Below are 25,284 nucleotides of genomic sequence, written 5' to 3'. Positions count from 1 at the left end.
GAATGGTATCTGCCACCGATTTTCTTCGCACACTACACTGGCAGAAAGTGGAGAACAGTATTAAATTTAAGGCTTTGAGCTTTGTTTAAAATTAATTCCAGAATAGCCCCGCAATATATACAATCGTTAATCCAGTTGTATATTCCTTCTCATCATTTACGCTCTGCTGGACAGGCTAAGTTTGATATTCCTAGAATTAGACTGACTAGGATGGGCGGTAGGTCCTTTTCCTTTCTGGGCCCCTCCCTGTGGAACGCTCTTCCGATCTCTGTAAGGGAGGAAACTGTCCTTACCAGTTTTCGTAGGCAAGTGAAGACCTGGTTGTTCAATCAGTAATTTCCTTCCTTTCTCTGCCCACTCTACCTGCCAGCGCCGGAAAACCGCTTGGGGTAGCTGTGCGCCTTATAAATTTAAATAACATAACATTTAAATAACATAACACTACACTCTGTGCTCTTACACTGTACGCACCTCCACTCTATGCCACCCCAATCTACGTTACTGCACTGTACACCAGTCTACTGGATGCTCCTCCGCTATACAGTATTCCACTCTATGCAATTCTACTGTGCACCTCTCCACTCTTTTGCACTGTATGCCACTCCACTCTACTGTATGCTGTTCCACTGTATGCCTTTCCCCTCAACTCCACGCCTCTCCAGTGTTTGGCACTCCAGTCTACGCCCCTTAATTACACGCTATTTGATATGACCCCACTCCAATGTACGCCTCTTCACTGTATGCTGTTACACTCTACCCCACGGTATGCCACTCCAGTCTACACCACTCCATTATACATCACTTCACTGGATGCGACTCCACTATTACACTATATGCCACTCCACTGTACAACACTCCTCTGTAAGCCACTCCACTCTACATTACTACCCTGCACACAACTCCACTCAAGTCCACTCTATGCTATTACACTCTATGCATCTCCACTCTGTGCCTCTTCAGTGTATGCCACTCCACGGTATGCCACTCCACCATACACTACTCCAGTATAAGCTACGCCACTCCACTGTATGCTACTCCACTCTGTGCCACTCCACTCTACCTCACTCCAGTCTACGCTATTCCATTGGGCGCCACTCTTCTGTATGCTATTGCAGTGTATTCCATGCCAGTGTACGCCGCTCCAGTGTACATTACTTCACTATACGCTATTCTAGTCTACGCCACTCTACTGTACAGTCTTTTGGACTCCACTCTTTGCCACTCAATACAGTTTCCCTTTACCCCACTGGTATGTACACTACTACAGTCTACATCACTTCACTCTATGCCACTCTGCTCTACGCCATTCCTCTTTGCAGTATTCCATTTAACCCTACTCCACTGTACGCTACAACTCTATACACTGTTGCACTCTATGCCTCTCCAGTCTACGCTACTCCACTCTACCTTGTTTCACTTTGTCACTCTACTGTATGCTGTGCCGCTCCAGTGTACTCTCCTCCAGTCTACAAAACTCTGTTATACTTTATGCCACTCTTTTAGACACTACTTCACTCTATACCTCTACACGCCGCTGTCCATATATGCACAAGACTATATCCCCCTCCACCGTCCAATTCTGCCCTACGACACACAAATGCACTCAATTGTGCTTTATTCCTCCCTACGTTACAGCACTCCACAAGACTTTACCCTGCTCTATGCAACTATACAGCAATCCACTCTACGCAGCTTCACTGTTTCACACACTACTGTACTCTATGCAACTCCACTGTACAAAACTTTACTGCACTGTATGCCACCCTCCGACACTTTACTCCCATCTAAGCCCCTTCACTCCATTGTACAACTCTATTTCACAATACTCTACTCTAGTCCACCGTACAACACTGTATGCAACTCCTTGTATGTCAATGTACCCCATTTAACTCCACTCTGATATAATACTCCACTCTACTGCACTCCTCCAGTGCACACCACGCAATGCCATTGTACTCTTAAAAAAAACGTTATGCCAGTGGACTTTACCACACTCTACAACACTGTACTGTACTCCACTCTACAACAATCAACTAGACTTTATGCCACTCTACGCACCCCACTACACTCTACTGTACAACACAGTACTTAAATGTATGGCACTTTATTCATCTGTGTGCTACACCTGTCCACTGTACTGCTCTCCACGCCACTATAGTCTATAACGCGACACTTAACTGTACTATACTCCCCACTACACCGCTCCACTCAGACATTCTACTCCATTCTATGCTCATCCACTATACACCGCTGTACTACACTGTATAGTGGATATATTGTAAATGAAAATTAGAACTATAACTTTTAAAGTTTGTGTAGTTTAAACTTGGTTTGTATAGAGAAAATGCGTGTTCTAGGCATGTGAGCTGTAGATCACATGCAGTGCATAGCCTGCCATCTAGTGTTGGGTCCTGATGTTTTCCCTTTGTTTTTGTTCGAAGAAGTCTTTCCAATCACGAGGTAGGCAACTCCTCCTTCCGGTGATTGTGCACATGGGCTTTGGCTCCATCATGAAATTGTTTTTTTCCGCCATCAGGATCGGATGTGTATTGCTGCGCTCCGATTCAGCACCGTTTCTCGGACCCCTTTGACTCGCAATCCACTTCCCTCAATGGTATTATCGATCGCGGCTTCCCATTCTCTATCGGAAAACTCGTGGCGGGCCTTCGGGCCTACCCACGCCGACAGCACCAGCAGTCAATGGAACAGACTCCTTTCAAGTACTGCCTTGGGTGTCATGCTAAGTTTCCACGCACCGACTTGCACGAAGCTTGCAACCTCTGCCTGCCCCCAGAACACGACGAGAAAGACTGCGAAGCGTGCCGATCGATTCACTCGAAGAAAACGCTTTGTGACAGTCAGACTCGATGTCACGAGATGCAACACCAAAGCAGCTCTGCACCGGACATCTTCGGCGAAGATTCCGACACAGAACATCATGCTCAAGGAGCCGAGGAACAAGAACAACATGTCTCCGTGTCCGAAGCAGACTTTGACATGGAAGAGGAGGAGCGGGTTACTCGGAGTCAGCCTACCTTGAGTAAAGATACCTATGTGTCACCCCAACAGACAAAGAAAAAGGCTCCGGTCCCTCCTCTGCCTTTGGGCCAAGGTCAGCACCGAGAAAATGTTTCCGATATTCCGCCCTCGGACCCGACTCCGAAACTCAAAGACGAGCCCTCCGGCTCGAGCCGCCCCAAAATCAGTGCCGAACCGACACCTTCAGCACCGAAATCGAAACATCTCCTGGTAACAATTCCACCTTCCGCACAGAAAGGCTTGGAGCACAAACCTTAAATGCGGAAACCGGCGAGTAAAGAAGAATACACTCCGTCTAAAGAGCCTCGTCCTGATGCTCCGCCTTTGGATCAGAAGCAGAAAAGACAGGTTATACACCCTGATACAGGACATAGCCATGCCAGCTTTCCAAAGAAACGTAAAATAGACCAGCCAGAGGATTACCACATTCCTCTCAAAAGGAAAAGTGAGGGTACTAACTCTTCTCCCCCTTACAATCCACCTCCTTCTCCCACTGATCCCAATTTACTTATTACACCCTCAAATTTACCACTACCACCTGACCCACAGGATGGCGGGGATGAGGATCAGTATAGGCCATAAGACATCGACCCTTGGGAGGATTATCATACTGACCCCAATACAGATAATGACCCTGATCTGTATCCGTCTAGACCCTACCCACCTGTTGATAACATTGGATATGTTGAGCTTCTTAACATGGCTGCTCAATATCATTGGGTGGAGCTCCATAAAGAGACGTTAGAAGAGGATTTCCTCTTTGAGACCTTTACTTCCTCTCAAAGAGCCACTCATACATTGCCAGTGCTTAAAGGCATGTTAAAGCACACAGATTACATATTTAAAGAACCTGTGAGGGCAAGAATTATTACACCAAGAGTGGAGAAAAAAAATAAGCCTGACCCTGCTTATATTAGAGGTCAGTTGCCCTTAGACTTGCTTATGGTTTCCAACGCTAGCCAAGGAGCTAACTCACAGTCCACAGGTGAGGCTCCTCCTCCTGATAAGGAGTCTAAGCTCATTGATGCCTCTAGCAAAAGAGTGGCTTCACAAGCAGCCAACCATTGGCGCATTGCCAATGCTCAAGCTTTGCTGGCTCGCTACGATAAGGCTCATTACGACGAGTTGAAAAAACTCATGCAATTTCTGCCTGATCAACAAAAGACTAGGGCTAATGATCTTATCCAAGAAGGTAAACTCATCACCAATACATCTATCAGCTGTGTCCTAGACGCAGCTGACACCGCAGCCCGTGCAGTACATACTAGCATACTCCTACACAGGCATGCTTGGTTGAGAATCTCAAGATTCAAGCCTGAGGTGCTAACCTCCATTCTCAACCAACCATTTGATAAGGAACATTTCTTTGGCTCAGCGGTTGATACCTTGCTAGAGAAAATGAAGAAAGACACAGAGGTCGCAAAGTCCATGGGGGTTTGCAGTTACCTACCAATAGGGGTTCCTTTTGCCGCTCCTTTTACAGGGGTGGTTCCAAAAATGTATCCACCAAAAATACCTGCTCCTCTTATAAGGGCAATAACCAAGCCCCCTCATCAAGAGGTTATTTCAGAGGAGGTTTTAGAGGGAACAACGGTAAGGGACAAGGCAGAGGCAACTCCAGCCACCCTTTCCACTCAAACAGTGACTTCCTTCCGTTATCCCCCGATCATTCCACTCCTGTCGGGGGATGTTTCTCCCAATTCCTACCTGTCTGGAATTCAATCACCTCAGGCAAGTGGGTACTGCAAATTATCCAGTATGGTTACTCCCTGGAGCTTACAGACACTTCCCCAAATATTCCTCCAAGATCACATGCAATGTCACAAGAGCATCTTACCCTTCTAAGGCAAGAGGTTCTCTCTCTGTTAGAAAAACATGCTATAGAGCCAGTCCCATTACAATACTAAGGGACCAGAGTATACTCCCTGTACTTCTTAATTCCCAAAAAGGACATCTCTCTCAGGCCTATATTAGACCTCAGAACTAAATCTATACATTCAGTCTGACCACTTTCACATGGTCACACTTCAACAAGTACTTCCACTCCTTCAGCAAGGCGACTTTCTGTCCACTCTGGACTTAAAGGGCCCCTATTTCCATATTCCCATTCACCCTGCTCACCACAAATACCTCCGGTTTCTAGTAGACGGCCAACAATATCAATTCAAGGTACTCCCATTTCAGAGTAACTACCGCACCCAGGGTTTTCACAAAATGCTTGACAGTAGTCGCGGCTCATCTGAGACAGCACATCCATGTCTTCCCTTATCTAGACAACTGGCTCATAAAAGCCAGCTCGCAGCAAAGCTGCCTACGCCACACTCGAAACAGTGCAACTACTTCACCAACTTGGTTTCACTGTATACCTTACCAAGTATCATCTATAACCGTCCAACATACAATTGTATTTAGGAGCCACAATAGACACTCCTAAAGCTCTATCGTGTCCCAACCCAGTCAGAATCTGCAACATGCAGACTCTAATCTCTGTTTCAGCCCCAACATTCATCAGCTCGAGTGTTTATGCAATTACTAGGATTGATGGCGTCTCGCATCTTGATTATTCCTTACGCAAGACTCCAAATGCGCCCCCTTCTAGAGTGCTTAGCACGTAAGTGGAACCAGGCTCAGGCTCAGTTCCGCAGATAGTGCTAACAGCAGATACATCGCTCACTGGCTGGGGAGCTCACCTCCAAAAGCATACCATTCAGGGCATATGGACTCTGCAACAAAAGCAACTCCACATAAACCATCTCGAGCTGCTAGCAATTTTTCTAGCGCTCAAAGCATTTCAACTTCATCTACTAGGCAAAGCTGCCCTGATTCTCACAGACAACATGACAGCAATGTACTACATACAAAAACAGGGGGGACACACACTCTCCAGCTGTGACAATTAGCTCAGAACATCTGGAGATGGGCCATAACTCACAAAATATATCTCCTTGCAGAACATCTTCCAGGAGTAAACAACCAGATTGCAGATCTGCTCAGTCATCAACCACACACAATTGATGGACGGAATGAAGAACAAATCAAAACATTCACCCCCAGTCAAGAGATCTGGGTTAAATCCATCATTCTTTTGCTCACCATGCCACCCCAGTTTAGACCTGGCCATATGCAAATCAGTCTTGACAATGTGCCTCATGGGAACAGTCCAGCCTGAACTGCCAAGCCAGGTCCTCCCTGGACCGGAAACAAGCATCCTAGGACCGGTTTCAGGGTTTCACGCCTCTTCAGCCAGGATAGCTTGATTCCAGTGGATCAGTGAGCCCAGGACCCACGTCTGGGCATAACTGGCGCACTTCGGGCGAGAAAGCAAAGGACACACAATTGATGGACGGAATGCAGAACAGATCAAAACATTCAACCCAAGTCAAGAGATCTGGGTTAAATTCATCATTCTTTTGCTCAACATGCCGCCCCAGTTTTGACCTGGCCATATGCAAATCAGTCTTGACACTGCTTCATGGGAACAGTCCAGCCCGAACTGCCAAGCCAGGTCCTCCCCGGACCGGAAACAAGGACTGGTTTCGGTCATCAACGACAACAGATCCACGAATGGGAACTCTACCCTCAAGTTCTCCTCCCATTCTTTCAAATGTGGGTCTTCCCAGAGATAAATCTGTTCGCCACACATGTAAACGCAAATGCCCAAGCTTTGCGTCCAAGTATCTACACCCATTGTCCAAAGGCAATGCATTATGGATGAACTGGACAGGGATATTTGCTTATGCTCTTCCGCCTCTCCCACTCATTCCATTAGTGGTTCGGAAGCTCAGACAGCAGTCTATGACACTAATCCTTGTTGCTCCCACATGGGCCCGTCAACCCTGGTTGACGGGCCCACCCTACCTCAAAAAAACGTTTTATATCTAAACTAACCTTTAGTTTTGTCAGTTCTTTTCAGATAGGCCACAGAGGTTCCTTCATCAGAGTTTCAAAACTGTAGTAAGTATGATTCTAGCAACAAACCCACAAGCTAATTTGGATGGGGTTCGCTTCACCCTAGTCTTTTCTGGCAGAGCCCTGCCAGCAGAATGTACAAGTTGAACAAAAACACTGGTTACCTTGTATGCAAGCTCGATGTTGCGACTGAGCTTAGCTCATAGCGGAAATATGGTCTGTTAATGCGTCTCCTTTTCTTATTGTTTTTCCATTCAGGTGCAATTCTGAAACAGGACGTCCTTTGTGATGAGGAAAACGTGGAAGGACAAGGGAGCTAGCACGGCAGAGTTTTGAAAGTTGGGAAACCGGTAAATGGCAGGCGAAGAGGCTAAGAGGAGAGGAGTGTGGACGGTCTTTTAATAAGACTGCTTCAGAACATTCTTAAAGGTCACATTCTAAATGTAACAACGAACAAGTGATGTTAACTTGATGAGGTTGCCGTCTAGAAGGTGTTTTAGAATGTTGACCAAGGTTGCGTTCTAATTGCTTATAGCAAGGAACAGGTGTAGAAGATTAATTTGATGAGGCTGTCTTCTAGAAGGCGTTTTAGAATATTCACAAAGGTCTATTTCTAATTGCTCATAGCAAGGAACAGGTGCAGGGAATAATTTGATGAGGGTTGTCTTCCGGAAGGTTCACGTTGAGATCATCTATGCCGGTTACTTGATGCTTATTCTGGTCGATTTTCTCTATTTTTCCGTGGTGCCTGAAACCTGGCCTTGCGTATGCATGGTAAAACATCTGTAAAAGCTATCAAGCCTTTTCAAACAAACTGGGGAACACCAGCTGCAGATGGCTATTACCAACAGCACACAATATGGTTAAAAGTCATGGTACAAGACGTTTGTTCACTAATAAGTGTTTGGAGGAATTGTACGAGTCATGCGGGTATATTTGGATTGTCAAGAGGTGAGCTGTTGCAGGAATCCTGACAAGTACAGCACATTGTGCTGCCCTTCTCTCCTTCCCTCATGGTTTTTTTTATGCATGCCCCTGACCCCTCCCTCTTGCCCACCATGATCCATTGTAGTGCCACTAACCCTCCCACCAGCCATACTTGGTCCATTGTGCTGATACGCTCTCCTGACTGCCGTATGTGGTCAACCTGCCCCCTCCCGCCTTCCCTTCATTGCTCCATGTTGCATGCCCCTATCTCCCTTCCTCATGCCCTCCATGGTGCATTGTGCTTCCACAATCATACTGGTTTTCCCTCCTTGGTCAGCATGCTACCCACACCCCCGGCTGTTTGTTCTCCAGGTGCATGCCCCTGCCCTTCTGCTTTACATGGTCCATTATGCTGACCGGCCGGCCTGCTCGCCATGATCAGATTGCTGCTGCTGCCCCTTCTGTCTATCCTCCATTCATCATCTGCATACCCCTGTCCCATCCTGCCCATCCCACTGTGGACAGCTTACTGCCCTTGTTGGCCTGCTTTCAGTCCCTGCTCATGCCCTTTTTATGCAACTGTTGCATGGCTAAACACTTCCCAAAGGCGAGACCTATTGGCTATGCCAATGCTTGTTTTTGCTTTGTGTGTGTGTGTGACCCTGCCCATCCTTCCTGTCATTCTTGCTCTTCCCCACTCCTGCCTGCCTGTGTGATTTGCTTGTTGTCTTTGCCTCCCTCCCCCCTCTCCTCCGTTGTCCGTGTGAATGCCCCTGCCTCCCCCTCTCCTGCTTTCCATGTTCCTTTGTGTTGCCACTGCCCTTTCGCCTGCCATTTGTGGTCTATTGTGCTGCCACTACCTTAGCTACCTGTGATAAGTGGTCAGCTGGCCCCTGCCTCTATTGTTGAGTCTGTGCCCCTACCCCATTCCTTTTGCCACCATTTGTTGTTCTGCCCTTCCCTCATGTCCTCCATGGTTTGTGGTGTTGCTACAGCCTCTCTCACCTATCCTGCATGGCTGGCGTACTACCTCAGCCCCCGGTCCCTGCAATCCATGGATGCAGTCAATGCTGTAAAACATAAAGTAATTTATTTTGATGTGAACAAAATAGGTGGGTTCTTATTCTCATGGAAATTATGGCTAGTCCTCCAGAAAGCTATAATGAGGACACAGTTCTTGAGTTCTTAAATAGCGACAAAAGAACTTTTAAACTAGTTGCTATTTTTGTTTTTTAGCCAACTGATCACTTGATTATTTTTTCAAAAGTTATGTAAGCATATTGCACACTTCTGTCATTAGGCTATATTCAGGCTACAGTTTGTGATTTGGGGAACATGTGGGTTTTTTTTTTTTCTGGGGTGGCCATCTCGAGAGGCTTTTTTTGTTCTCATACACCCTCATTAGGTCTCGCCTGACCCAGCGCATGCGCTGGTCTGACGAGACTTATTGAGAGGGCTCCAAAAAGGGCTACCAGGCCAGCCTAGCGCTACAGTGCATGTGCGCTGGCGCGCGTGCAGCGCTTGACCGCAATTACTTTCACTTTCGCGGCCGCACGGCCGCTTTGATGTTTGATTGATCGCCATCGCGATCACTTTCGCGGCCACACGGCCGCTTTCCATAGCCAATAGGTCTCGCTTTTGGGACCTTATAAGTATTTAGTTATGCAACTGTTGCATAGCTAAACACTTATAAGGTCCCAAAGGCGAGACCTATTGGCTATGCCAATGCTTGTTTTTTAATTTACTGCAGTATCCTCTGTGGGAAATGGTTTCAGTTTTACAACTTTGATCCCATCAATATGGCGTTCAAGTGAGCCACAATTTTACTCATTAGCACACTGTGGTCTAACTACAGTTGATCACCAGTGAGTTAACCGGCAGGCTGCTGCTGAAATTACATGTTTCATTCTCCATGTCCGAATATTTATTTGAAATGAATGACTAGGATATTTGAGACCTCGTAGAAAATGGTCCAAATTTAGATTTCTTAAGCACTAACCATAAGTTGTGACAAAACGAACCTCCTTATATTGTTAATTTGAGATGTCATCAGTGATGTCATAAATGTTGTAATAGAACATGTCTTATTTAACAATCAAACTCTTACATAATATATACACTCACTGGGTGATGTCATTTGTGATGTCATAAGTGAGGACACTGACCATGTCATGAATGATGTAATATGTGAGGTCATAAGCAGTGCTTTGCGGGGGTGTGTGTTATAGTTAGCTTGGGCAACTATAACTGCCGAATTTCACTGGTTTTGTACATGTGAAATCTGAGGCTAACTATAACGTCCATGTAACCTTTTTTTTTTTCCAGTCAATTTCTAAGGTTTTTTAAATTTTATTTCCTAACTATGTCGTCCTTGTAACCTTTGGTTTTTAAAGTGAATATGTAAGATTTGTAAAATTTATTTTCCATCTAGAATATGCCTCTTATGTTTTATTTTTTAGTATAGATATATGTATATAGTATTTCTTTTATTGTATTTTGACACTAACATCTTTTAAATGTTTTATTTTTGCAATTTTTTTCTTAAATTTTATACCTCAAGTAATACGTTTATGGAAAATTTTATTTTAAGCGAATACTAACAAACCAAAGGTTTTTTATTATATTTTCTTATATGGTATAATTAGTGAAAGTTAATCTTTGGTGGTATATAATACTGTATAACAGAGTGTATGTATACATGGGGAGAGGAGTTGGCCTAACGGCTAGGGCGGTCGACCTCGAATCTGGGGAACTGGGTTCGAGTCTCGGCAGTGACGCTGACCATCCTGTGATTCTGGGCAAATCACTTAATCTCCCCGTGCCTACCAAAAATGAATGTGTCCTCATGTAATGCAACTAGTGATATGTAAAGCGCTCTGATACCAGATTCGGGTCAAGTTCGCGCTATATAAACTCTGTAAAAAAAAAAAAAATAATAAATCTGTAAGTATTTGATTATATATGTAAAAAAGAATTTGTTTTTAAATATTTATTTTAATTCAGTGCAAAAGTCTGTTTCTGTAATGAGTTTATATGTGTTTAAAAACACTAAAATGTTTTTTGTATATAGTACCATTATTTAAAGGAATACAATAAATACAGGAGTATTGTACCCTTTGTGACCTCTCGCGTTTGGTACGCAACTCTGGCGCACTGTAACTATTAATAGTGTGTGTAAATGTATGTATATATATGTGTGTGTGTGTATATAGTATTTAAAGGTCAGAGGATTATTGATATAGAGGATACAAAAATGAATTTGGGAATTGATACTTGATTTGTAACAATATTGATTAATTTTAGAGAGTTGTGATGGTTTCACACACCGTTTCCAGTAATGTGTCCGAAATCGCGTAGGGTACATGACTGACGTAATGTTGGAAGTATGAATACACATATATATATTCCCCCGCTATACCTACCTGGACAAGCAACAGCATTCTGGGACTTGGAGTTCACATGCACCATGTGATCTGCAGCAGGTGAGCTAAAGGCAGTCGCTTTGGGGCGGAGCGGATCACAACCAATCAGTTTGTGGCAGGACATTGAAATATACACTGGCAAACATACCTCCTGAATACTGCTGGCGCTGAAGAAGGCTAATCTAGCCGAAATGCATTCGTCGTTGCTGTACATTTTTGAATAAAGATGCCCTCATGGTCTCCCCTACTGCGGCCTCTTCTCTTTCTTCGGAGAAGTTTCTTGCGACATATACATGTATGCACTTCTCTGGCTTACTTTTACTTCATAGTTTTACTAATACACTCAAAGTAAGATTACATTAAATAGAAAATGTTTTAGTGTTTGTGACAAAATTTTGAGGAGCCCCAATGCCGTCGCGCAAGGTCACAGCACGTGTTTTTGGCCTTGTATATGGTGCACGACTCTGATGTTTATTTAAAAAAATATATATATACATTACATTGAAAGGTGTTTTTCCTTTATATTAAAGGGAGAGGAATACTTAAAGTCAAATAAAATGGCATAATATGCATTCACAGAATCGCGCCCCAGACGCAACGCAACCGCTTACGGGTCGGACATCCCATGTCACTCAAAAATAAAAGGATTTGATTGGTTAAAGACCCTTCTATCATGTAGAAAGAGAAATCCCACCAGTTTTGTCCCAAATTTGGGCGTGGCTGTGATTAGTCAACTTATTCAGGAGGCTCCTATTTTGAAGACAGTTTGGTGTTTTTTGCTTTTCTTTAAAGCAAAACAGCTTCTTAAGATATGCAGCATGAGGAGGAAGGCAATTTGGTGGAGGAGGTTGAAGAACCCCCAAAGAAGAGACATGAGAGCATTGTTTGGGAGTCTTGTATAATACCTGAAGGGCAGAAGAAAGTGAAGGTGCAGAAGGTGATTTGCACCATTTGCAAGAAAGTATTATCATGTGGATCCGAAAAAAGTTCTCTTGCCGTACATCCTCAATGTATAAGCACGTTTGAACAGCTACCCAAGCAATACTATCCCTGGAGGCGGGACTACGTGCAGAGATGCCAACGTGGCCACTTGGCTGATGTCACGAACCGGAACAACAGAGCCATGGTGGCTGCCTTTGCCCTGGTAGAATGGGCACTAAGGCCTTCTGGCGGCTGTTTCTTTGACAAGGCGTTACATTTTATGCAGAGGATGACCCTGCGTGAAATTGTCCTTTTCTGAACAGCGCACCCTTTTTTGCTTCAATGTATCCTACAAACAGTTGGTCATCCACACAGAACTTATTAGTGCAATCAAGGTAGAATGATGACGCTCTTTTTGAATCCATACGGTGGAAACGCTCCTCTTCCTTGGAAGGATGTAGAGGTGCATAGAAGGTGGGCAGGGTAACAGACTGTCCCAGATGGAAAGGTGTTACTACTTTGTCCGGAAAGAGGGTCAGGTAAGGAGGCTGAGATGACAGACCCTGCAGTTCACTCATCCTCCTGACAGAAATTATTGCCCCTAAAAAGATTGTTTTGATAGTGAGCAGCAGGAGGGGGCAGTTGTGCAGTGGTTCAAACGTTGAACATATCAAGAAAGTAGGACCAAATTAAGGTCCCACTGGGGCATAATAAAGGAGAAGAGGGAAACAAATGGGTAAGCCCCTTCAAAAATCTATTTACAAGGAGTGATTTATAAAGTGATGGCTCATCTGGCAGCCAAAGAAAAGCAGACAGGGCCGAAAGGTAGCCCTTCAGGGTGCCCAGAGCAGACCCCTGCTGGGCCAAGGAGAAAATGGAAAGGAGAATATCAGAGAGGGAGGCAGACCAGGGGTCAACAAAATGTTCTGTCCAGTATTTACTAAATCTTTGCCCTCTGCAGGCGTATACCGGTTTGTGGAGGGACGCCTGGCTGCTGGAATAACTTCAGACTTCGTCAGGAAGGTCAAAAGCTGTCAACTGTCACCGCTCAATCTCCACTCAAGGAGGCGTAGCGTGGACAGGTTCTGGTGGAGAACCCTCCCCTACTGCTGTGATCCTCCTGAATGGGCAGCCTGATCCGAGGATCAATGCTTATTTGCAGAAGCTTGGGATACCACACTCCCCATGCCCAGTCTGGAACCACAAGGATGACTTGGGCTCGATCGCTCCTGATCTTCTTGAGCACTCTCGGCAGGAGGGGTATGGGCGGAAGGCATACAGGAGGCCTGTGCTCCATTCGCGATGGAAAGCCTTGCCGTGTGAGAGCAGACTTGGAAACACAAACGCGTAAAACTGCTGACATGGCATTCTCTTTGGAGGTGAACAGATCTAACCAAGGGTCTCCCCACTGTAGAAAGACCTTGCACCACCTCCGGATGGAGACACCACTTGTGATCCGCAAGGCACCAAGGGCTAAGTTCATTCACTCTGGCTTTCAGAGAACCAGTCAAATGTTGAGCCACCAGGGATATGTCATGTTGTTCCAGCCAAGTCCACAGATGCAGGGCCTCTTGACACATGGTCCATGACCCCACTCCGCCCTGTTTGTTGCAGTACCACATGCAGGTAGTGTTGACTGTGAACACCTGAACTAGCCTCCCATTGAGGGATGGTAAAAAGGCTTTCAGTACCAATCGGATTGCACAAAGCTCCAACAGGTTAATAGAAACGTTTGCTTCTGCCAGAGACCAAAGTCTTCTGATCTCCACCTCTCCCCGATGGCCGCCCCATCCCAGAATTTGTCACTACTGTGAGATCTGGGTGACGAAGGGAGAGAGGTCTGCCCCTGACCCAGCTGCAGTTTGTGAGCCACCGCTGCAGGTCGTGTGCAGTGCCCTCCGATAGCTGAACCAGGTCAGTGAGATTTTCCAGATGCTGTGCCCATTGGAACTTCGGGTCCTACTGCAGAGCCCGCATGTGCCATCTGGTATGGTCCACTAGCAGGAGGCCCAACAGCCTCCCAGTCATTCTCACTGAAATCCAGGATAAAGGCTGAAAACATTGGTATCATAGCCTGAATATCCTGGACTCGCCATTCGGGAGTATAAGCCCGAAACCACCATGTACAGAACTGCTCGATGAAAGGGAGTGTCTGAGAGGGAGTCAGTGTGACTTCTGCATGTTGATAGTGAACCCCAGCGAATGCACAAGTCTTGCCGTAGTCTGGAGGTGGGAGACGAGCCTGCCTTCAACAACCAGTCGTAAAAATAGGGGAATACTGGAACCGCAATCTCAGCAGATAGGCTTCGACCACTGCCGTCAACCTGGTGAACACCCGAGGGGCACTTGTAAGGCCGAAGGAGAGCACAGAAAACTGAAAGTTCTAGTGGCTCACCATAAACTGCAGGTAGTGGCGATGGGCTGGCAGTACCGGGATGTGAAAATAGACGTCCTGCAAGTCAAACACTACCCTCCAGTCTCCTGGGTCCAGGGCAGACAGGACCTGAGCAAGGGGGAGCATTTTGAACTTCTCCTTTTTAGGAAGTAGTTGAGGGACCTAAGATCAAGGATAGTACGTTGGCCTCCGTCCTTCTTTGCAACCAGAAAATACCGGGAATAGCAACCACAACCTGCCCCAAACTGGACGTCCATGATCCTGAAGGATTGGACTAGGAAGGTTTTACGGTGGAGGAGGGGTTTGTGGCTTGACTCGACTACTGTACACTCGATTCACGGGGTCGGGGTGAACTGTGTCCATGGGCCCGCAGAGGTTGCTGGGCTTGCGGGATCCTTTGACTGGAACCGGTTTGGCGCGGTTGGAAACCCCTTCCATAGCCTCGAAAGGGGCAAAAAGCAGACACAGGCCGGTATGACGTGATAAGATCTGATGGCTTGGTCGTAGACTGCGAGTCCGTAAAGTGCGAGTCCGTAAAGTGCTCAAGCTCTGCATGTGCCTGGCCTCTGAAGAGACGGAAACCATCAAAGGGCATAAGATTAGCTCGGACATCCCCTGAAAAACCAGAAGTCCTCAGCCAGATGTGGCACCTTACGGCCACAGTCGAGGAAATCGCTCTGCCTAGTGAGTTTGTTGTGTCTAAGCCACAGCGTATGGCACACATTGTTGCATTTCTCCCATCTGAAATAGCTTGGGAGAGGAGAGCCTGGTCCTCCTCCTAGACTCTTGGCAGCACTTGCACAACTGTATCCCATATTGAATGGGAATAACGGCCCATAGAGGCATGCAGTGTTTACCGACCGCAATGCTAGGCTGGCAGAAGAAAAGATCCTCTTACCGAAGCTGTCCAGCTTTTTGAATTCCCTATCCGGGGATGTGAAAGGGAACACTCCACGGGAAGTGGATGCTTGGACCACCAAGCTTTGTTGGGTAGGATGGGTGGATGTGAAAACTTGGTCACCCGGTGCAGGGTGGTGGCGGCAAGCCATGGTTCTATTCACAGTGGCTCCTGTGCTAAGCTTGGACCAGGTGCCCAGTAGAACGTTGGTCAAGGCCTCGTTGAAAGGCAGTAAGGGTTTCGAAATGGAGACACCAGGCTGCAGGACCTTCGTCAAGATGTTAGTCTAGACTGCCACTGTAGGAAGCTGCAGGTCCAAGATCTACGTTCCTCCATTGCAAACAAAGCCCCCCTCCTTCGTAGCCAGGTTAGGGGGAGACGGCATGCCAGAATCTGGAGAGGTGTCCAGGCGCTGGCATCACCCAGGTCCTCATACCAGGTCTTGATTTGGTTGTGGGATTTCTAAGGGATCCTATTGCTCCTCCCAGTCATCCATTCCTAGCCCTTCAGAATAGGGCAGGGTGAACAGCATGGAGCCGTACGGATTCGTCGGCGCCGGTATCTGCGTGTCTCCATGTCGTCTGGAATGACGATAGGGGAGGCGCCGTCAGTGGGTGCCGGTGTCGCCGAGTGTCTGTGTCAGGCGTGGCGCTTGGGAAGGATGCTGACGTACAACCGGTGCTGGTCCGGATCCAGGAGCGGATTGAAGAGGAGGCTGTTGGACCAGAGGCACGGAGACCATGGGATCTCCTGCTGAGCCTCTGAGCCCTGAAGGCAGGACAGCAGGGTCAGGCCACCAAAATGTTGCACATGGCACAAAAAAATTCTTTCAATTGGGCAGGGGTCGCTCCTGGCCCCGTAAAGCCGGAAAGGGATGGAAACTCGAAGCCGAGCCAGGCACCTCTCCACAGAGCGGGGCCTCGAACGCCAAGGCTCCTCCGTCTCATTGCGTGATGGACGGGGCAAAGTTGAGGCAGGCTTTGACTTCTTTTGCTTTTTATGGTGCTTCTTACCTGACGGCGATGACTTCAACTGGGAGGAAGAAAACTACGATCCCCAAAAGCGATTCTCACACCTTCCTCTAGACAAGGAGCAAGATGGACAAGGCGACCTCTGTGGATCCGTACACCAGGGAGCGATTGGCTTTAAGGACCGCTCCCTCAAAGCCTTCGGAGTCGAGGCCCAGCAATCAGAACACAACTGTGTGTCGTGGTCCCACTCCAGGCACTAAAGACACACCATGTGGGGGTCCGTGGCCAAAATGACGTGGTGACAGGTGCTGCCCAGCTTGAACCCCAAGGTCTTCTTGGACATACCTACACATCAAAATGACTCGACAAAAAGTCGGAAAAGGTCTGTCAGGGGATAGCCCTCTTCATCGAATCTGCGGTGGCTGGCGCAGAAAGAAAAGAACTGACTGCAGCAACAACGTCACGCTGAGTCGACCGCCACTACCTATAGACGTGTGGGTACTGCTATCAAAATCTTCTGGATCTAGTCTGACGCCTGGAAGTTCAAAGGTAAGGAATCTGCAGCTAGATGTCTCTATCAGATTATTTTAAATTCTTTAATTTGCCTTATAAATACTATTGTGGATTATTCAACCTTTCAAGAATGTTATGAAAAACATAACTGTACGAGAATGGAGACAAGGGGTATTCAAGATGGAAGGTGGCTGCTGTGTGTGGAGGGCAATTCTTGTAACACACTAAAATAGTTCTGGTGGGAGAGGCGTGGCGCAGCAGCCAGAGCAGCTGACTCCAGAGTGTGGGGCTCACGGTTAGATCCCTGCTCCCGGTGGCAGCTCAGCTCAGCCACCTGTGACTCTGGGCAATAGCTCACTTAATCCTCCCCGACGGCCCCCAGCACCTTGAGACACTTGGGGATGATTAGTTCCGTGCTCTACAAATACAGACTATACCACATTTCCATAGGGCTCAGAAAGCACTTCCACAATGGACATGATACTGCGCCTTGTTGGGGGCAGAGGGGCGCAAACTAATTACGAATACCCTTAAGGCAATAACATGTGGTAAAAAATTTGATAGGATGTATATAGCACCGCACTAGTTGGACTCATGCTATCCACAAATGCTAGATTCAAATTGACACCATTTAATTATTTACATAGAACATGCCTTAACCCACAGAAATTAACAATTGTTTTTTCTGCCAGCAATGCCCCTTGTAATGGATACAGAGAGTCGGGTGGACTTTCAATCTATGGTCTGGAGTGCTCTAGTATTCAGGAGTTTTATCATAGTGTGGTGGCTTCCTCGAGATCAGTGACTGGTAACATCCTAGAAAAAACAGTAAAATATTGTCCTTTGAGAATCTATCATGAGAAAAAGAACAATACAATGAAAAGAAAGTGTATTGCATTGAAACAGTTTTGGCAAAACGCTGGATCGGAGTACATTAGAAAAGGTAATGTCCTCCAAACTATCAAAGTTGGAGTAGGTTGTGGCAGAGAAACAGTTACAAATGAAAAAGTGGCAGAGGATGTAGCAGAAGATGTAGCAGAGTGCTCAGAAATGTTGCAGATCTGCTAACAGAGCCCCTTGATTACCATCCTCTTTGAAAGATATACTCGTTGTAATATAATAATGACAAAAAATGTGACTCCTTATGTATTCATGGAATATTTCGATTATATTGTGTATTTTAAATGCCCAATAAGCAAATTAAAACAAAATACTAGATACATTCCACAGTTATTGTAGAAGTTCTTGTATTTGCATTAGGATATTAAATCAGTTATCATGTGCCTTAGAAGAAACAATTTTTTATCTTGACAGGCTGTGTGTCAAAGTTTGTCTACTGTCCCTGCACGAAGTCAATGCTTGGATATCATCCACAACGCCATTCACAAACATCTGGTGAGGAAACATCCATATGTATGAATCTTTGATTTTTTTATCCCCCTGTGATCTCAGTTATTTTGAAAGTGACTGAACTAGCTGTTGCCTAATAGTAGAAATAAACATGAGTGTTTTTTTGTTTAAAGGTTGTCATGACACATAAAGGTTCAAAACTATAATCTGTTCAAATTGTGGCTCTGAAGCAATAAGGGACATACTTTTGGTCACTGGGGCAATAGTTTCCATTTTACAATACTGTATAATCACAGCATCTTCCAAGATTCAGTGTAATTTGAGGTGTTATTGATCACAGCACACCCTTGCATTTCTCTTTTTCGGTCTTGCATAAGACCGTGTGCATGCACTGTCACTTCTGAGAGATAATTACAAAAAGGGGCTTGGAGCCCACCTATTATTTACCAATCGTTCGCTTAATTACTTCTCACATATGCTGCTTCCTAATTGGCCAGCATGTGCCAGTTTAATTTCCTCTTCTTACGTGTGAAGCATTAACCAAGTACTAATTACATTATTTCAATTAGTTTCCTTCCGCTGCTCATACAATTTTTTTTTCTTCTTCCTCTTTGTCAGTGTTCCTTCTTAAATCTGTTTTGCACCCCCCCCTTGTCCGTGTGGCATCTTCCCTCCCACCCGCCCCTTGTCCGTGTGGCATCTTCCCTCCCACCCGCCCCTTGTCCGTGTGCCTTCTTCCCTCCCACCCGCCCCTTGTCCGTGTGCCTTCTTCCCTCCCACCCGCCCCTTGTCCGTGTGCCTTCTTCCCTCCCACCCGCCCCTTGTCCGTGTGCCTTCTTCCCTCCCACCCGCCCCTTGTCCGTGTGCCTTCTTCCCTCCCACCCGCCCCTTGTCCGTGTGCCTTCTTCCCTCCCACCCGCCCCTTGTCCGTGTGCCTTCTTCCCTCCCACCCGCCCCTTGTCCGTGTGCCTTCTTCCCTCCCACCCGCCCCTTGTCCGTGTGCCTTCTTCCCTCCCACCCGCCCCTTGTCCGTGTGCCTTCTTCCCTCCCACCCGCCCCTTGTCCGTGTGCCTTCTTCCCTCCCACCCGCCCCTTGTCCGTGTGCCTTCTTCCCTCCCACCCGCCCCTTGTCCGTGTGCCTTCTTCCCTCCCACCCGCCCCTTGTCCGTGTGCCTTCTTCCCTCCCACCCGCCCCTTGTCCGTGTGCCTTCTTCCCTCCCACCCGCCCCTTGTCCGTGTGCCTTCTTCCCTCCCTCCCGCCCCTTGTCCGTGTGCCTTCTTCCCTCCCTCCCTCCCGCCCCTTGTCCGTGTGCCTTCTTCCCTCCCGCCCGCCCCTTGTCCGTGTGCCTTCTTCCCTCCCGCCCGCCCCTTGTCCGTGTGCCTTCTTCCCTCCCGCCCCTTGTTCGTGTGCCTTCTCCCCTCCCGCCCGCCCCTTGTCCGTGTGGCTTCTCCCCTCCCGACCGCCCCTTGTCCGTGTGGCTTCTCCCCTCCCGCCCGCCCCTTGTCCGTGTTGCTTCTCCCATCCCGCCCGCCCCTTGTCCGTGTTGCTTCTCCCCTTCCGCCCGCCCCTTGTCCGTGTTGCTTCTCCCCTTCCGCCCGCTCCTTGTCCGTGTTGCTTCTCCCCTTCCGCCCGCTCCTTGTCCGTGTGGCTTCTCCCCTCCCACCCGCCCCTTGTCCCTGTGGCTTCTCCCCTCCCACCCGCCCCTTGTCCCTGTGGCTTCTCCCCTCCCACCCGCCCCTTGTCCGTGTGGCTTCTCCCCTCCCACCCGCCCCTTGTCCGTGTGGCTTCTCCCCTCCCACCCGCCCCTTGTCCGTGTGGCTTCTCCCCTCCCACCCGCCCCTTGTCCGTGTGGCTTCTCCCCTCCCACCCGCCCCTTGTCCGTGTGGCTTCTCCCCTCCCACCTGCCCCTTGTCCGTGTGGCTTCCCTTGTCTGTGTGGCATCTTCCCTCCCATGTTGAAGTACCGGGTTTTTAGAACCCAGCGGTGCAGGGGAACACACCCTAAGACTTCGGATTCTTCCTGTTTCAGACCCACAGAAACACAGAGTCTTCTAGGTGAATTCAAAGAACGTCTTTATTGGCTGCAGACCAATCCCAGATATCCGAGAAGTACAACACGATGTATGTTCTCAGGAGACTGCTCCCGTTACAAAACCAGTCTTCTCCTCATATACAAAATATCATGCTTCAGGCACACATTCCTCGTTTTACGATATGGTCATTCATATGTATTCATTACAAACGAAAAGGCAGAGTCATGATGACCATCCCACATTTCAGTTCAGCCAGCCCACAATTATTTACCCAGCAAGGCTCAGATCCCTCATCAGATATCAGCAGATCCCAATAAACACGGGCACCTCCTGCTCGTAAAACAAGCCATAAAGTAGGAAACAGAGTCAGTTGTGAAAACAGCTTAGGCAGGGATCGTGTGCGAACAGGGGCTTTATGATGGGTCGAGCCCTGATGCAAATCACATTAGGCCGCAAGAAAGGAACCGGCCGGACAGGATTGACCTCGGGCAGTGGAGTCTGCTTGCACAGGTCAGAGAGAAGTCACCGAAGGTGTACGTGTCCTTTAGGCCTAGGCATGGCCTTAGTGCGCAGCCTATGTGAGGGCAACCACAAAAATGGCTACTACTGTAAAATGGAACCCATGGATAGTATCGTATACACGGTTAATGCATCAGTGGAACACGATGAAAACACTCATACATACCGCGTTGCTCATTTGCGGTTCGCTGATACCAAACTTGGCATGGTGGGACCATGCCACCTACATGGTTCCGATTTTTACAGTACCACAGACCCTCCTTTTGCCCTTACATAGGCAAGAACTATACTAATCTGAGTCCAAGTCTACATTCATGAAGTCATGGAGATGTTGCTGTAGCATCATCCTATTGCTTAGCTCGTCCTTCGATATAGGTTTCCTTACACATGATGTAACACAGAGGCTACACATTACAGGAGCACACTGTATACATAAACAGAACAGGAAAAGAATGGCTAAGATCATTCCAATGACTATTAGAATCTTCCATCCCCAAGCTGATATCAGTCCCCAGAACCACCCCATCAGTGACCAATCTCCTTTGTCTACGTGAATGGATTCGGAAATCTTATGTAGTTTGGAAATGGCCTGGTAGACTGTCGGAGCGTTATCCGGTATGAAAATAGAACAGCTTGATTGGATGACCTTGCATACCCCACCACGGTCTGCAAGTATGACGTCTAGAACCATACGGTTCTGTAACGTCATGAGGCGATCCGCTTGAAGCTCAGCTGTCAAGTTACCAAGGGCACCAGCCGTCACATTAACAGTGGATTCAACCACACGTGTCAGTTGTCTCAGGTTCCGGCTATTGACCATTGGTCCCCAAAACGGCAGGAAACCCAGGAAAAAGTCTCCCGCTTCCTGACCGGCAGTATCTTCCTTACTAACAACGCCTCTCACAACTCTTGTCTTGTGATAATCGGAGGCGGCAGTAAATGTTGGCGGTAGCAAATTCGCAACATAGCATGTGCCCGAGAAATCAGGGGGCAACCATGTATATGCTCCATCATTGCAGACAAAGTATGTACCCTTGGCAGCCAAAAACGCAGGGGAAAACTGTGATGGAAAAGTGTGTTTCAGTACAGTTACTCTTCCCTAGTTGAGCTCTTGGATTCTGACCATTACCTTGTAGACAGAACCGACCTATGTGGGGTACGACCCAAATCGGAGATGAACTTTTGCGCTGTTTTTCACCCAAACTGATGCTAAACCCAGTCGCGTTCCAACCTACATAAGCTCGCAACTCGTCCTTGGGAATAGATGTATATGCATCGATATCTCTACTCATATCTGCAACTCCTTTCATCAAGGCTTTATTATTCGAGTTAGGTCTAATGGAACGCGGTGGTCGCTGGGAGTAGGTTTCAAGCGCAAAAAGAAACATGGTCTGGAATGCCCATGATGAACCATTATAGCTGAATGGTAGTACCAGATATGGGATGCCCTTATTAATGGTGTGCGGCATCAAACCACACACCCAGCAGTTCGTTGTATTCATAACTAGTTGGTGCTGGTGCAGGAGTTGAATGAACGAATTGTTTACAAATTCAGCACGTCTAGCTTGTTCGTGTTCTGGCAGAGGGTGGAAAGAGTGTTGGGAAGCAGTAGGAAGAGGTGTGGGCTGTACAGTGGGTGCAAGTGGCACTTGGAAAGATAATAATACGCAACCTACAGAAAACATCATTATGCTAGAGAGTACAAACAGACATAATACTACAAAACATTTGTTATTCATTATTTTACATATTCTGCTCTTGAAATTAATTTCCTCGGTGGGCTTCTTCATCCTGAAAACCTCCATCCTCTAATCGTGCTGCTCGCGGCGGATGAGTATCTTCTGCTAAGGAGTACACCTGTCAGTTCAGGGAACGCCCTAGACCAACCAGAACCGTTGACCTAACGTCTTCGGCTTGTACCCCAAAGTCTTGGCACCGCGACCCTGCAGCTGAACCCGGATGGTGATTCGAAAAACAAAAAGTCAAAAAGTTTCTCAGATGAGAGCTGCACTTTTGAAGATATCAAAGGGAAAAAGGAATTTTTATTTGTCCATAGTTCTTGGCCTCAAATCATACCTATTTCTGCCAGACACTGTCTGGTCTTGAAACAAGAGTTCAGGCTCTGTGGTATCCAATCGAATTGATGGCGATATGGCTTCCTGCAGAATGTCGTCACTTTCTCGCTCTGTATTTGTCCCCTTTACACGTGCAATCGCTAAATGGCACAAAACGAGGCACAGTCTCAGCCTCGGAGTCAGCGATCCCCTCCTGGACCCACCGATCATACGGTAGGGGCAAAGGGATCCTTTTACAGTGTATGCCGTGTATCCAATTCTTTTTCCCTTTCACTCGAACTGCCGATCTTGTTGACCAGGACCCACGCTCCAGGATTAATAGGGTGTCCTGGAGCTTCAGAGGCCTGGGGCAGAGTATTGTGAACCTGTTGGTGTAAGACACGCAATTTAGCCGTCAATTCATACAGGTAATCAAGCAGTACTGGATATTCAATTTCACTGAATTTTGTCGGCCTTGGCACTCCCCATACATTGGCCGGACGGCCAAACACTATCTCATAGGGACTAAGTCCCACTCGCGAATGTACAGTCATCCTTGTTGACAGGAGTGCCAAGGGCAGAGCGTCAGGCCATTTAAGGCCGGAGCTCGCCTGAATTTTGGCCAATTTAAGCTTCAAGGTGCCATTGTAGCACTCTACTAATCCAGCTGATTGGGGGTGATTTGCAGCGTGAAACTTTTGCTTAATGCCTAGTCCCTCACACACATTCTTCATCACTCGGCCTACAAATTCACTCCCGTTATCACTCCATACCATCCTTGGCATTCCGAACCTAGGAAAAAATTCTTTAACTAGGGCTTTAGCTGTGGATAAGGCAGTATTGTCTTTTAGGGGATATGCTTCTATCCATTTTGAAAAGGCACAAACAACAACCAGTACATATTTCAAATTGTTGCACCTTTCCATGTGGATGAAGTCTAGTTGCAGAACTTCAAAAGGATATGATGGAGGCGCACAATGACCAGGTGGAGTTGGGGTTCCCCTACCAGGATTGTATTTCAGACATACCATGCAATTTTTGACTACATTCTCTGCACATTTAGGGATTCCAGCATTCTGCCATACTGGAGCCAACAACTTACAAATCCCTTTCACACTGATATGTGCCATTCCATGCGCCATCGTAACCACTGGAAGCACATACGCATCAGGTAACAACCAACGCCGGTGTTCTGACAAATCAATCCAACAACCGTTTTCATCTAATTTACCCTTACTCTCTTTCCACACACTTAATTCTTTTTCTGTGGCTTCAGCTTGAAGGGACTTCACACTCTCTATCGTGTCTTCACACATTCCAACATCACCAACCCATCTTGCGGGGCCTGCAACATGCATTCGGGTTGTCACATCTTTTGCTGTTTCTTTCGCGATCTCGTCAGCAAATGCATTACCACGCCCAACATCATCGGTAACCTTCTTGTGTGCGCTGCATTTCACAATCGCAACTTGTAATGGCAAGGTCAGCGACTCAAGGAGATCATTCACTAACTCACCATTCTGAATCTTAGCTCCATGCGAAGTCAGGAACCCACGTTCTTTCCACAAACGCCCAAAACTATGGGCCACACCAAACGCGTACTGACTGTCAGTATATATGTTCACTTTCATTCCTTTCGACAACACGCATGCTCTTGTGAGTGCAATTAATTCTGCTGCTTGAGCCGAATTATGTGGTATGCGCGCAGTTTCAACAATCGTGTGCAGAGTCGTGACAGCATACGCAGCAGTCGTATCACCATTCGGAAGCTTGAAGCATGAACCATCCACCCACAAGGTACCATCACATTCAACCAGGGGAGTATCTTTAAGATCCACTCTCCCTTCTGTTTCTTCTTCTGTTCTGAACAGACAATCATGCTGTTCAACCTCATCTGTGTCTGCTGAAATTGGGAGTAATGTGGCTGGATTCAACGTATTGCACCTCTTTATGTGTACATGACTCGCTAGCAGCGTCAACTCATAACTTGACAATCGAGCATTAGTTAAATGCTGTGTCTTGGTCCTATTTAACAATGTGTCCACTACATGAGGAACCATTACAATCAATGTGTTATTCATCACTAGTCCAGCAGACTGTCGAATAGACACAGCTGCTGCCGCTGTAGCTCTTAAACAACTTGGCAATGTCCTCGCTACAGGGTCCAAAGTCGATGAAAAATACGCGCATGGGCGCGGTCTGTCTCCAAAAGGCTGTGTCAGTACTGACAATGCACAACCGTCTCTTTCATAAACATACAGGGTAAAAGGCTTACTATAGTCGGGGGTACCCAACACAGGAGCTGAACATAATGCCTCTCGTAATTCCACAAA

General features: G+C 47.1%; 1 protein-coding gene across 3 annotated transcripts in view; it reads left to right on the top strand.

Annotated features, from left to right (window-relative positions):
• Window positions 1-25,284, top strand: part of TEX10 (testis expressed 10) — a 429,953-nt gene that overhangs the window by 264,615 nt on the left and 140,054 nt on the right. For all 3 annotated transcript variants that reach the window (XM_085606784.1, XM_085606783.1, XM_085606782.1), the window contains exon 11: window positions 18,310-18,390. In XM_085606784.1, the coding sequence (XP_085462910.1) occupies window positions 18,310-18,390 (81 nt within the window). The remainder of the gene's footprint in view (window positions 1-18,309; window positions 18,391-25,284) is intronic.

This window comes from Triturus cristatus, chromosome 5_2 (genome assembly GCF_964204655.1).
Source record: "Triturus cristatus chromosome 5_2, aTriCri1.1, whole genome shotgun sequence".
Lineage (NCBI taxonomy): Eukaryota > Metazoa > Chordata > Amphibia > Caudata > Salamandridae > Triturus > Triturus cristatus.
The sequence above is the reverse complement of the archived record's forward strand: the minus strand, read 5'-3'. Positions and strand labels throughout refer to the sequence as shown.